We start from the raw sequence: 13,643 nt of genomic DNA on the forward strand, positions 1-13,643 counted from the left end.
GAGACACTCACACACTCAGACACACACACACACGATGTTTTATTTAGTAAATTTGTTTTTGTGTGTGTTTTTTTTAGTAAATAAAGTTTGCCTGAAGATCAGAATGCAAAACTGTAAAGTCAATTAAATGTGTTCTTTTTAAGAGCTACGGTGGTCATGGTGCTGAATTATCAACTGCCTTCCTCCATAGGTGCTCAACTTAAGCTGTCATCCTAGGAAGGAGCATTAAAGTGGACAGGGTTTCCAGGATAGCCTTGGCTGTCCTGGAACTTGCCCTGTAGAGAACAGCTCAGGCTGACCTCAGAATCTGCCTACCTCTGCCTCTTGAGTGCTAGGATTGAATAAAGGTGTGTACCACCACTACCAGGCCTTAAATCATAAAAACTTTTACAGCTTTAGACTTTATAGTATTACATGAAACTGTCATAACATCAATTAAAATATAACTACTGACATTAAAAAGAATTATTCAGCTGCTAGTATGAATGAGGAAGGTTAGGCAAGTGTGGTGGGTTGAATGAAAATAGTTCCATAGGCTCATACATTTGAATGCTTGGTACACAGTTAGTGGAATATTTGGGAAGGATCAGGAGGTATGGCCTTATTGGAAGAGGTATGTTATTTAGGGTTGGACTCTGTGGTTTCAAAAGTCCATACAACTGCCAGTTAGCTCTCTGCCTTGTGCTTGTGGGTCAGGATGTAATCTCTTAGCTACTATTCCAGTGCCATGGCTGCCAGCAGCTCCCTGCCATGATGGTCATGCCCTCACCCTCTGAAACTATAAGCCCCAATAAACTCAGAACTATCAGTTGCCTTGGTCATGGTGTCCTTCCAGAGTGTTGGGATTAAAGGTGTGCACCACTACCGCCCAGTTGGTCATGGTGTCTTAACACAGCAATAAAAAATAAACTAAGACAGCAACAATGCTTAGGCTGTTCATTAAGAACAATTACATAAGATAAATAATGCTACATTTCATTTAATCTGCACAGTAAACAACATTTTTGTATTTTTGTTTATAAGCCTAGTCTTTAATAGTTGAGGCATCTCTCCAGCCTATACAAAAATCAGTAACAGAAATCAACAAATATCTAACTTTTATTGTAAATTAAAATCAAAATATGGATGATACATAAAATATGTTCAGTAGTGGTAATTAAAATAACTATTAATAAGAAAGTAGTGGTTTAAATAACAAAACTTTTATATGCCTTAGATTTTATAGTAATACACGAAAGTAACTCATTTTATTTTTATATAAGATGATCAGATAAATGTTCTCCCACAGACATTTTAATAATATATTTATCTTTAATAAATCAATTTTTACACAGAGTAGCACTGGATCATTAGTCTTACTTCCTTACTTTGTTTTTTTGGAGACAGGGTTTCTCTGTTTAACAGTTCTTGGCTATTCTGGAACTTGATTTTTAGACCAAGCTGACCTCAAACTTACAGAGATCTACCTGTCTCTGCCTCCTGAGTGCTGGGATTAAGGACATTTGTTACCATGCCTGGCCTTATTCAAGATCTTTTTTAAAAGATATAGGGGAATGTAAGAGTATAGCTTTTATACCAAAGAAAAGGACAACATGTTTCAAAGGCAAAAACAATGCTACAGAATTAAACATAATTCAAAGAACAAAGCGAACAATTACTGAACAGATAATTTCCCCTCAGTTATGGTGGTTTGAAAGAAAATGACCCCCCCCCCTAAAGGGAGTGGTACTATTAGGAGATGTAGTCTTGTTGGAGTAGGTCTGGTCTTGGTGGAGGAAGTGTGTCACTGTGGGGGTGGGCTTTGAGGTTTCAAGTTTCACTTGGTGTGACAGTCCAGTTGACTTCCTGCTGCACTTTGGTAAAGATGTAATCAGCACACCTGTCTGTAGGCTGCCATGCTCCCCATCATGATGATAATGGACCAAAACTGTAAAGTCAATTAAATGTGTTCTTTTTAAGAACTACGATGATCATGGTGCTGAATTATCAATTGCCTTCCTCCATAGGTGTTCAACTTAAGCTGTCATCCTAGTAAGGAGCATAAAAGTGGCTGAAGACCTTCAGGTGGTAAAACTCGGAGGTCTACCAAGCAGAAGAGTGAGCAAGAACATAAAGCAAAGCACAGCTGTTCTTTTAAAATGTGTATTTCTTATATCTTTGTGGTTGCTTCTTTGACTAAAAGAAAGAAAACAATACAAAACCCCCTTTTCATGTTGCTGACCAGGTTTAGATACAGCAAATAGATCAAGGCCATCCGCAGTTATTAAATAATTTGTCTGTCAGAAAAGGGAAAAAAAAACTACAAGAACTCTGGGCAGCCTTCTGAATGAAAGTATATCAGTTTCCTGCTTTCATGTATTTGGCTCTCATCCCATCCTCCTTGAACTAACTACTGCTCTTCAGATATGTAATTTACATGTCTAAAATTTATTTTTATTTATGTATATGTGTGTGAGCATGCAGATGTCCAAGTCCATGGAGGCCAGAAAAGGGTGACAGATCCTCTGGAATTACAGTTGCGGGCAGCTATGAGCCACGTGATGGGGATGTTAGAAACCACATTAATAGCCTCTGCAAGAGTAACAAGTGATCTTTTTGTTTTTTTGGTTTTTTGTTTTGTTTTGTTTTTCGAGACAGGGTTTCTCTGTAGCTTTGGAGCCTGTCTTGGAACTAGCTCTTGTAGACCAGGCTGGCCTTGAACTCACAGAGATCTGCCTGCTTCTGCCTCCCAAGTGCTGGGATTAAAGGCGCACACCACCACTGCCCAGCCTGTAGCAAGTGATCTTAACCACTAAGCCATCTCTCCAACCTGCTGTTCAAATCTTAAATGGTAGCTTTATCACAACTGTCTCAGCAAGAGAACTTAGAATCTAGATTGCCATTATCTAAGTCAGTAGTATCAATCACATGTCTGTGTAAACATAACCTTAATTTTAAAAAGTCAGACCCTCAGTCACATTAAGCTTTAATTCTGGTGTGGGTAACCATGTGTGCCTAGTGGCTACCATACTGAATGTTACTAATCACAACAGGCATTATTGCTGAGCAACACAGTTCTAATGGTTAATGGCCAGATCCAATGTCTCTTTCAACAAATCATAGTTTTTGACATAACATACCTGGCAATGGTAAGTACTAAAAGTTTTCAAGGTTTCTGGGTTTCAAGACATTGCCTTAGCAGGCCTGAAGCTCAAAAAAATCTTCCCACTTCAGCCTTTCAAATACAGGAATTATAGGTGTGAGCCTCTGTGGCTAGCAAATATTTGATTTGATAAAAATTCATCACTGTAATGGCAAATGTAGTTCCACCAACACATCTTGTTTGCTTAAGTCTTGAAAAGCAGTAATATGAAAACAAATAAATGCCCACAGCTCAAGAGTAGCTGGTTGCAACTCACTGCCTATGCACTTACCAGTTCCCCAGTCATTCATTCCCGTAAGGCATGCACCAAATTTACCTTCAGCTAGCTAATTGCCTATAAATTCTGACGTTTGCTCTATACTGTATGGGTATTTACACATTTGTTTTTAAATAACAGAGTTGATTTAGATCAGTTTCCTAAGCTGTAAGTAGTGTGTTTTATGGCTCCATTCAGATGTGTAGCTTCTTTTAACAACATAAGCCCTAATTGCTCTTCTTAAATAAAGGTTCTGAATAAGAATGCTTGGGGGTTGGGGGTGGGGGGGGGGTAAGGGGAGATGAGGAGAGAGAAATGAGAAGGGGAGGATGGGGAGAACTTGGGGGAATGGGACAGTTGGGATGGAGGAGGAATGGATATGGGAGCAGGGAAGTATATATCTTAATTAAGGGAGCCATTTGAGGGTTGGCAAGAGACTGGACTCTAGAGGGGTTTCCAGGTGTCCAAGGAGATATCCCCCGCTTGTTCCTTGAGCAGATGAGGAGAGGGCCACTGAACTGGCCCTATACTATAGCCACTCTGATGAATATCTTGCATATCACCATACAAACTTCATCTGGCTGGGGATGTAGTTCCATTGGTAGACTACATACCTAGTACCCATGAGACTGATCCCCAGCACCACATAATCTGGGTGGAATGACACAGGCCTATAATCCTAGCATTTGGGAAATGGAGGCAAAAGTCTCAGAAGCTCAAGGTCATCCTAGGTTACGTAGCAAGTCTGAAGCCAGTCTGTGATATATAAGATCCTCCTCCCTCAGAAAAAAAAATTATCAAATCGTGAAAGGATATAGAGGAAACATAAGTACATATTACTATATGAAAGAATTACTATATGAAACTTCTAAATTTCTAAAATCTTACCGACTATGCTAGAGATCTGGTCACTTTTATTAGTTGCTATCTTAGCCTTTTCAGTTGACTCTTATATTTTGATTATTAGGGAAATAGCTATGCTATTTTTTTCCTTTTCTGGTGTAATTTTTAAGATTGTTTCATTTTGTTGAAAGAAGTGAAAGTTAGAATGCTACATAATGACTTCAACTACATGTCATCCTGGAAAAGAAAAGCCACAAAAACAAAGAAAAGATCAGCTGTTCTCAGGGAACAGAGCAGAGGGAGAAATGAAGGGATGAAGCACAGAGGATTCTTAGTTCACTCCACTACTCTGAATGATAGTATAATGGTTGTTCTGGCTAATTTTATGTCAGTGATACAAACCATAGTCATCTAAGAGGGAGGAAACTCAACTGAGAAAATGCTTCCATAAGACTGACTAGTAGCCATGTCTACTTAATTAGTGATAGATGTGGGAAGGCCTAGCCCATTGGGGGTGGTGCCACTCCTAAGAAGATGGTCTTGGATGTTATAAGAAAGCAGACTGAGCAAACCATGAAATGCCAGTCTGTAAGTACTCCTCCACGGCTTCTGTTTGAGCTCCTGCCTCCAGGTTCCTATCCTGTTTGAGTTCCTACCCTGACTTCTTTTGATGTGAACTTCCTTTTAATATGAACTGTGATATGGAAGTATAAGCAAAATAAATCCTTTCCTCCTGAAGTTGTTTTCGGTCATGGTGTTTCATTGCGCAACAGAAACCCTAACACAACAGTAAATATATGTTATCATACATTTGGGCAAATCTATCCAATAAACAATACCAAAAGTGAACCTAATATAGACTATGGATTTTGGAAGAAAATGCTATACTAATGCATATTAATCATTGTCAATAAACATATCATTCTGATCAGCATGGTGATAGGGGAAGCTGTCATTACATGTATTTATGGTAGTTAGGAAATCTGTGTCTTCCTCAGTTCTTCTGTGAACATAAAGCTGCTCTTTTAAAAAGCCTACCGAATGACTTAAACATAACAAATAAAATTAAACATCACAGATTTTAGTAGAAGCCAAAGGTAGTGGCACAAATCTGTGTGATCCAGCACTTGGTGGCTGAGGTAGAAAGAAGTACTGTAAATTTAAGACCAGTCTAGGCTGCCTAGTGATGGGGGAAGCTTTGTTAACCAATCATCTTTAAGAAGTGGAACCTAGTTAAGGAGTGGCTTCCTGGAGCCCAGAAGGAAAAACTGAGACAGACCAGGTGCTTGCTCTCTCTGGGTGATTCCCGCAGGACACAGCGGAACTTGGACTTTCCATTCTTGTGGCATAAGTTTCCCCTTATAATAAGTAAAAATATAATTGTTTATCTTTAAGCTAGCCTGGTTATTTCCCAAATCAAGCTAACTTCTACAGTTGGCGCCCGGTTCTTTGGGCCACTAGTCTCTGGCGGCTCTCCTAGGGAGACTATCTCAAAAATAATCTTACTAGAAAATACAGGTAAGAAAATATAGTTCCTGGGTTTAAGAAGGAATTTCTTAAGAGTGTAAGACAATTATAAGAAAAAATGAACAAATATGTTAAAAATTAAGAATTTTTCATCATCAAAGGATACCACAGCAATAAGAAAAATTGCCCATAGGATTCTAGGTTTGCAAATATTAGTAAATTGTGATAAGGAGTAACTTTTTTTTGCTTTATACTCAGTATTAAATCTAACCAACTCCAGAAATAAACTGATAACCTGTGCTAATATGTATATAACTGATTCATAATCATACAATACTATCTACTACCGTAAGAATTAAATATCATTACTTAATAACAAAGTATTAAGTAATTTAAGACAAATGGAATGGAAAACGAGCAGCTTTATCAACTATTCACATAAATAATTCTCATTATTTCTACATTTACACTATGTTAACTAACATTTAATTGCTTAGCATGTGTGGGATTTACATGTTTTACCAACTGCCTGGGGCTTTTTATTTGGAAAGTTTACAAATCCATAGAAATAAATTATACTTTCATTATTTTTACACCAAACCTGCAACAAGTAATAACTGCAAGCTTGTAGATTATGATTCTGAATATATTCCAAAATGGTAAAAGATTTATAACTGTTCCTCCTAAACAACCTTCTGAACTGAAAGTAACTATTTAGAAACTGAAAGAAGGTATTCACAATAAACAGGTTTAGAATAAAGAATATAAGAAACTCTTACAAATCAAAACAAACAAAAAGAAAAAGTGGGCAAGAAAGAAAAGGGATTCAACTGAAGAAAAAAAAAAAAACATAAAAGGTCAAAAAACAAAAAGAAAATTTCCAGAGTGCCTGGAGAGATGGCTCAGTAGTTAAATGCACTTGATTCTCTTCCAGAGGACACAAAGTTTGGTTCCCAACATCCAAGTCAGGAAGCTCACAACCCTCTGTAACTCCAGCTCCAGGGATCCAAATGCTTCTTTCTAGCCTCTGTGGGCTCCTACACTCAAATGCAAATATCCATATCGAACACATACACACCTATACATACTTCAAAATAATAAATTCTTAAAAAGAGAAATATTCTATATCCTGATAATCAGGAAACATCAAGATCAAGAGACAAAGTATTATGGCCCTTTGATTTGTAAAAGTTAAAAATGATAATAAAAGGTGTTGAAAGGACAGGTAACAAAAGAACCTTTATTTTCATATATTTGTTGGCATAATTATAAATTCATATAACCCCAATGAAGTTCAGTATCACCTCTTAATGCTAAAAGCATTAGCCTGCTCTGTAAAGCATCAAGTGAGCCTCCACATATGCTTTCAGCCTTCATAAACACAGGAAACACGCTGTCCATAGGATCTTTACTCACCATTATGAAAAGCAAAAAAATAAATAAATCACCAATAAGAGTTAAATATTCAAATATCAAGCAATGGGAGATATCTACTCAATGAAACTACAGTCAATGCTGTTACACAAATCAACAAGCAATAATATGAATAAGTATCTAAAGTAGGTGGAAACCCAAGTTAAAAAGATTATATTCAATGCAACTGAATGCCTTACTGAGAAAAGGTACCAAGCCACATGACTAAACACAGATAAGAATTATGGGTTAATTTAGGTTGTAAAAGGTGGTTGGTAATAAGCCTGAACAATAGACCAGACAGTTTGTAATTAATATAAGCTCTGTGTGTTTCTTTGGGACTGAACAGCTGCGGGGCCGGGCAGGACAGAAACTTCTGTTTACAGCGCAGATATTGTGAGGAGGGAAAAGTGGTGGTTCAGGAGTACTTACTATGACAAATAATGATTCAGTACAGTATGCATGAGGTTAAAAGAAAAACATTGTGTGTAATTTGTTCAGTGAAAGCTCTCAAACAGCCAGAATAGCCATCCCTTTGCAACTACAGTAGAAAGACTAAGGTATAAAGTACGTGCTACTTAACATATATCAGCATACTAGGTGGCATATCTTCTACAAGGAAAAGTAAATTCCAAAGTCTGTCATAATTACTTTCCAATAAATTAAAATGCCTACGTGCTAAGACAGTAAACCATTAACTAATTAGGCAAAGTAGACATTGCAAATCTTTTATCTACAAATTGAGTGTACAAATCTACACTCAATACTATATAATTCTTGTATATCAGTTCATCTTTATAATGTATCACTTTGGCATATATGAATTGGGTATTGTAAACAGTTGAGAGGTAATTGAAGACATGCAGATACCATGCTATTTCATACATAAGAGTTAAGCATCCAAGAATTCTGAGATCTAGAGGTGTTATGAAATGAATTCCCTACTGATTTCAAGGATTAACTGTAATAATATCATCTACACACATCCTTCAATACAATGCAAATGCTATGTTGTTTGGGGAATGAGATGAAAACCGTTTGTGCGTGCACAATACAGATAGAGTTGGTTTTAATGATTTATTTATTTTTACTTTATGTGCACTGGTGTTTTGTCTGCATGTTTGTCTGAGGGTGTAAAAACACCTGGAGCTACATCACAGACAGTTGTGAGCTGTCATGTGGGTGCTGGGAATTGAACCTGTGTTCTTGAAAGAGCAGCCAGAGCTCCTAACCACTGAGCCATCTGTCTACCCCCACCTCCTTGTTTTGAGATAGAGTCTCTTTATGTAGCTTTGGCTTTCCTTGAACTTTATGCAGATCAGGCTGACCTCAAACTCAGAGATTCAAGCACTTGGGAACAGAGGCATTTGGTCGAATCCATGGATGAAGAATCCAAGGATACAAGGGTTAACAGTAACTGCATAGAGCAGTAATAATAATGAACTTCTCATAAAATGATCAGGACAGTCCTCATTGTAGGTAAGAAATGGAGCCTCTTATCAATATACCAAACACCTTCTAAGTGCCAACACAGAACTTGGTTATACACAAACTTAAAATTTAACCTATGAACTTGAGAAATCAATCTTTGGCAGATTTTCAACAAGCTTTTAATGTCTCTCATCAGAAACAGTCATTGTTAAGAGAAGAAAGTCTGGAGAAGGTTGTTTATATCACTACTCTTTGTGGAATAATGTATCCTATTTGAAATTAATCAAGCATAGTTAAATTATACACTATCAAATGAAACTTTTCCTGTTTCTAGCAGGATCTTAGAATTTACAACAAAGCTAACTCTGATTAACAACATATAGACCAATTTTTAGAAATTTTCATATAACACTGGAATAGAAAACATTTATGAATCCAAAGAACTGAGACAACTTAATGATGTAATTGAAAACACACAGATCAGAGTTCAAATTTAAAGTTAACAGCATAACCATAGGAAATTTACTTAACATTCTTGTCTGTTGGTTGGTTTTCTGGTTTTTGTTTTTGAGGCAGGGTCTCACTATTTAGTCCTAACTAGCCCAGAACTCACTATTTAGACTGACCTTGAACTCACAGCAATCCTCCTGCTTCTGCCTCCTGAGTGCTGGAATTAATAACCTGTGCTGTCATACCAGACAACTTAATACTCCTGAGGCTAGTTTCCTAATTCATAAAATGGAAGTAAAATACCTTACCTTACTAGTGTTTTGTGAATATCAAATAAAGTACACAAGATACCTAAGAACAATGGCCAATATGTAGCAAATAATAAATGCTCTCTGTACTTTCATAAAACTCTCCACTAGTACAAAAGCTATTTGTGCTATTCTAGAAAGTAAAAAAAAAAATCCCTGTCATATTTAGATCCTTCAATACAGTTTTGATAGATATTCAGTTGACATTAACATCTGCAGTTTAAGGCTAAGTACCAAAACTTTTCAACTGAGCAAATTCCTTTACCCAGGCAACACTTCACTGGGAACTTTGATGAAAGTGATGAATCGTCAATATCAGTAAGATTATTTAAATATTTGGTTCTAATCAAATTTGGTTCTGGATTTTCTAAAATTACTGCAATAGCCATTTGGAGATTTTTTAATACTTTTCATTAATCCCAGTTTTCTTAAAAATAAAATGTAGGGTTTTTGGCCTCACAAAAATAAGTTTCCTGCCATGCTTCTAATAAAAAATTAATATATATTATGATATAAAAGCTGGAAACTGACAATGGAGTTTAAATTTTTTGATAGCCTATTTTTGTTGTTTCTGTAATACCATACACCTTCCAGTCTCTGGCCATCAAAGCTCCTGTTCACTCTACTAATGCCTCCTTGTTTACTAAGTCTCAGTGTTACTAGCAAGAGTCAAAAGAGTTACTCACAGAAACACTACAGTAGGTATGAAGACAAAGTAATGGTTTCAAATGTATAGTTTTGCCTGTCTAGAAGCAAACATTGTATTAAGACAATTCCAACTCCTGCAAACTACTCCAAATTCTGCAGTATGATTAAAAAGGAAACTGGTTGTATGCTTACAAACAAATATTTCATTAAAGTTAAACCAATGTGTAGAGTGAAACAGTATCCCCAAGTCAAGACATGGTGAAGTAACAGTGTTCGGGCATTAAACACGTATAACTTAATATTTAAATACTTAAAAGTGTGTTTGACAGATAAACATTGAGAAATTTATATTAGTTTTCAGTCTAAAAAATTTCAAACAATTTAGAAGCTTTAAAAATATAACTCTCTAAGTAAACTTTTGACAAATATTGGATCAATTACATTTGTTTCATGACCAAATGAAATAAATATTTGAATGAAGTAAATTTTATGGTCATGTATCTTAAGTGATATAAATATTTTAATAAACAGTATAAACTTTATATGCAGTAGCTTTTATTACAACTGAGACTACAATAAACCAAGAAATATGTACTAGATATATACTGACAACATAAAGATTAATATTAAAGTAACACTTAATAAGAACTATTATTTTTTCAGAGGGAGTTATTCTTTCTTTTTTTGGGGGGGGGGGGGGTTTTGAGGCAGGGTTTCTCTGAAACTTTGGAGCCTGTCCTGGAACTCACAGAGATCCACCTGCCTCTGCCTCACGAGTGCTGGGATTAAAGGCATGCACCACCACTGCCCAGCTGAGTTATATTTTCTTATTGAAAAGCATAACTGCATCTAGTGTTCCTTATTTTGTTTCCATTATTTAAATTGTCATATTTAAAGTTATTTTTCATTCTTTAACTTGCTTGCTTGTTACTGCCAAAATTGACCTTACTAACAAAAAAGGCCCTAAATATAATTTAATAAACACAAAAATGTTTTTTCCTACAGTGCCAAAATAAGTGGCATTTATGCCTACCTCCAGAAAATACAAGGACACCATAAAATTTATAATTCTAACAGCACTGATAAAAAAAATGCCATTTTAATGGCATCTTATCAAAATCAAAGTGTGTTTTTCATGTTTCAAAAGTAGGCAATATATGCTCTTTCCCAAAACTTCAGGGCATTTTCCTTTTAGAAGCATGCAAATTAAGAACAGAATCTATTCATTTAGCAAAAGCATGCTGTGAAGAGTTGCTTACTAAGAGCTAATTGTAATTAAAATGTTATATAATGACATTTTCAAATGACAGGAAATTCCACTTTGCACTTCCAAAGGATTCCACAGGCACAGTAGTGTACAGCTGTACCCTGCTCAGGTCTCTAACTTAAAGATGCACCAACTATCATGCCAAGACACTCAGGCTTACATCTGATGGCCCAATATACTGAACTTATACGCCGGGACCTAAGACAAAGGCATTTCAAGAAGAAATTTACAGGGAGAAGCAATGAATAATTTTGTTATCATAATCAACCCTCTAGATTCACGTGTTAAAAAAAAATGAACTGTCCAACTTTTCCAGAATTAACGCAAGTGCTTCAGTCCTCTCTCTAAGCTTTGAGTGGCCAAAATATGAGTATATTAAAACAAACCAAACATTAACCAAAATCAGTTTAGAGGCAAAATTTAAATCCAGATGTAAACATCTCTTGAATACTCCAAAGTAATGAAACATAACCAACAGTGTATGAACTCAAGTCTCCGACACCACAGAGATCTCAAAACAAAAATCGCGCTTACATCATCAAATATTTAGCTGGAAATAGGAAAGAATAATAATATTGTTCCGACACCAACCACAATAATTACGGCATCTACTTTGTTATCGTCTGCGGACATGTGCTGCCTAACGTTTTCACTTTGTGAACTGTTCTCTGGCTTGTAAACAACTTTCTGGAGCTCTTTCTCTTGTGACCAAACGGGAGGGAAAATAAAAGTCTGGGAAAAAAAAAAAAAAACCCATCAGCATCTGAACTTCCGGATCTGAGCAGAGGGAGCCATCCGGGAGGACCACCTATCTCTCCCTGAGTTAGAAAGGAAAAGTGGAAAAAGACACGGCAGGCACGGTCCGCTAAAGGCCGTTGGTCACCTGAAGAGGACTGGCGGAGCGAGGCCGTCACTTCCGAACGAGCCCTCCGGGGGGCTGAAGTTCTGGGGGGCGCTCTTTGTGCAGTCGGAGGGGAAGGGGAGGGAACCGCCCACAGCCAGGGAGTCATTCAAAGGAGTTCGGGAGCGGGATGGGGGGGAGGGCGGGGCGGTGACACCGGGAGGGGACCCGCGCGAGCACACGGCCCCGCCCGCGGGGACGGAGGGTCCCTCCGCCCGGTGGCCTCCGAGAGCGCGCGGGAGACCGGTCCCGGGCGTGGGGCAGCCGCTCCGGACTGACACCACGCGAGTTTCCGCACTTAGCGGGCCAGGGGCGCGGTGCGCAGCGTCCCCGAGCCCGCGGCCGCCATCCCCGGGGTCCCTCCCCCCGCCCCGCTTCCCCAGCCGGCGCTCCCGTAGGGCCGCGGCCCTTACCTGCAACTCGGTGAGGAGGATCTCCCCCCGGTCGGGGTTGGACGCCATGGCGCTGCACTCGGGACTCCGCACCTGAAGGCGGCCAGCGGCGCGGCCGAGGGAGAAGGCGGGACGGGAGCCGGGCGGGGGATGAGGACCGGAGAGAAAGCAGCAGCTAGGGAGTCATGGAGGCGCGGCCCGACTGCAGGCGCGGCTCAGGCGGCCCGGCTCATGGAGAGCGGCGGGGAGCGAGGGCCCTCGGCGCGGCTCCCCCTCGCCGCCCGCCGCCGCCCGCCGGACTCTGTCCCCTCAGCCGCACCCTCAGGGCGAAGCCGGGAGCCGCCTCGGAGCTCTCGGTGCGGGGCGCAGCGGCCGCGGCGGCAGCTCCCCCTGTCGCACCATTTGGCTGTCACCGCGTCGCAAAAGCCGCCTCGCTTGGCGGCCGCCGGCACACGTGACGGCCGCGGCCCCTCCCCCGACTGGGCGGGGTAAGGGAAGAAGGGGGAATGGCGGGGACCCCGGGGCCAGCGGCGAGGGGCGGGAGGCGCGGGGAGGGGCGGGGCCGGCTCCGGGCTGGCCGGGGTGACACTGGGGCGAGAGGCTCCGGCTCGCGTCGCCGGGAGGCGGGAAGAGCGTGCAGGCCACACCCACCTCCGGCCGCGTTTAACGGCCCTGCGCGAACGCTAAGTCTGGGCGCTGGCTGCTGGTCGGGCCTACGCTCCCCAGGCCTTGCTCCGGAGCCGCGCCCAGACCCGGCGCTGCCCCGCGCTCCCTCCCCCACCTGTCATCCTCCTGCCGTGCGCTCGCGCCACTTCGCCACCAGTCAGGTGCCCCGCAAGCCGGGCTGGCCCGGAAAAGGCACTTTGCGAAAAAAAAAAGTGGGAGGGATTAGAGCGCCCACACCTTCTGAGTGCAATCCCTACAAACTGCGTTTTCCTCGAGCGCTACTCTGAACGGTGGTTTGGGCTGGGAAACTACCGAGCTCAAAGTCGAACCGGCTCATTTGTTGCTTTTTAAAAAAACAAACAAAAAACTAAGTTTAATGGAAAGAGATAGGCAGAATCAAGGTCCAGAGTGGACAAAAGTCAACTGTGCTTGGAGAGGGATCAGGGAGAACTCAGTCGT

General features: G+C 40.2%; 1 protein-coding gene across 1 annotated transcript in view; it reads right to left on the bottom strand.

The window, feature by feature from the left end:
- The window catches only part of Pkn2 (protein kinase N2), a 92,536-nt gene extending 79,638 nt beyond the window's left edge, over window positions 1-12,898 (bottom strand). Inside the window, exon 1 of the mRNA XM_038311000.1 lies at window positions 12,540-12,898. Coding sequence (XP_038166928.1) covers window positions 12,540-12,587 — 48 coding nt within the window. The 5' untranslated portion in view covers window positions 12,588-12,898. The remainder of the gene's footprint in view (window positions 1-12,539) is intronic.
- Between the last annotated feature and the right edge of the window lie 745 nt (window positions 12,899-13,643).

The sequence above is a fragment of the Arvicola amphibius genome, chromosome 14 (genome assembly GCF_903992535.2).
Source record: "Arvicola amphibius chromosome 14, mArvAmp1.2, whole genome shotgun sequence".
In the NCBI taxonomy this organism is placed as follows: domain Eukaryota; kingdom Metazoa; phylum Chordata; class Mammalia; order Rodentia; family Cricetidae; genus Arvicola; species Arvicola amphibius.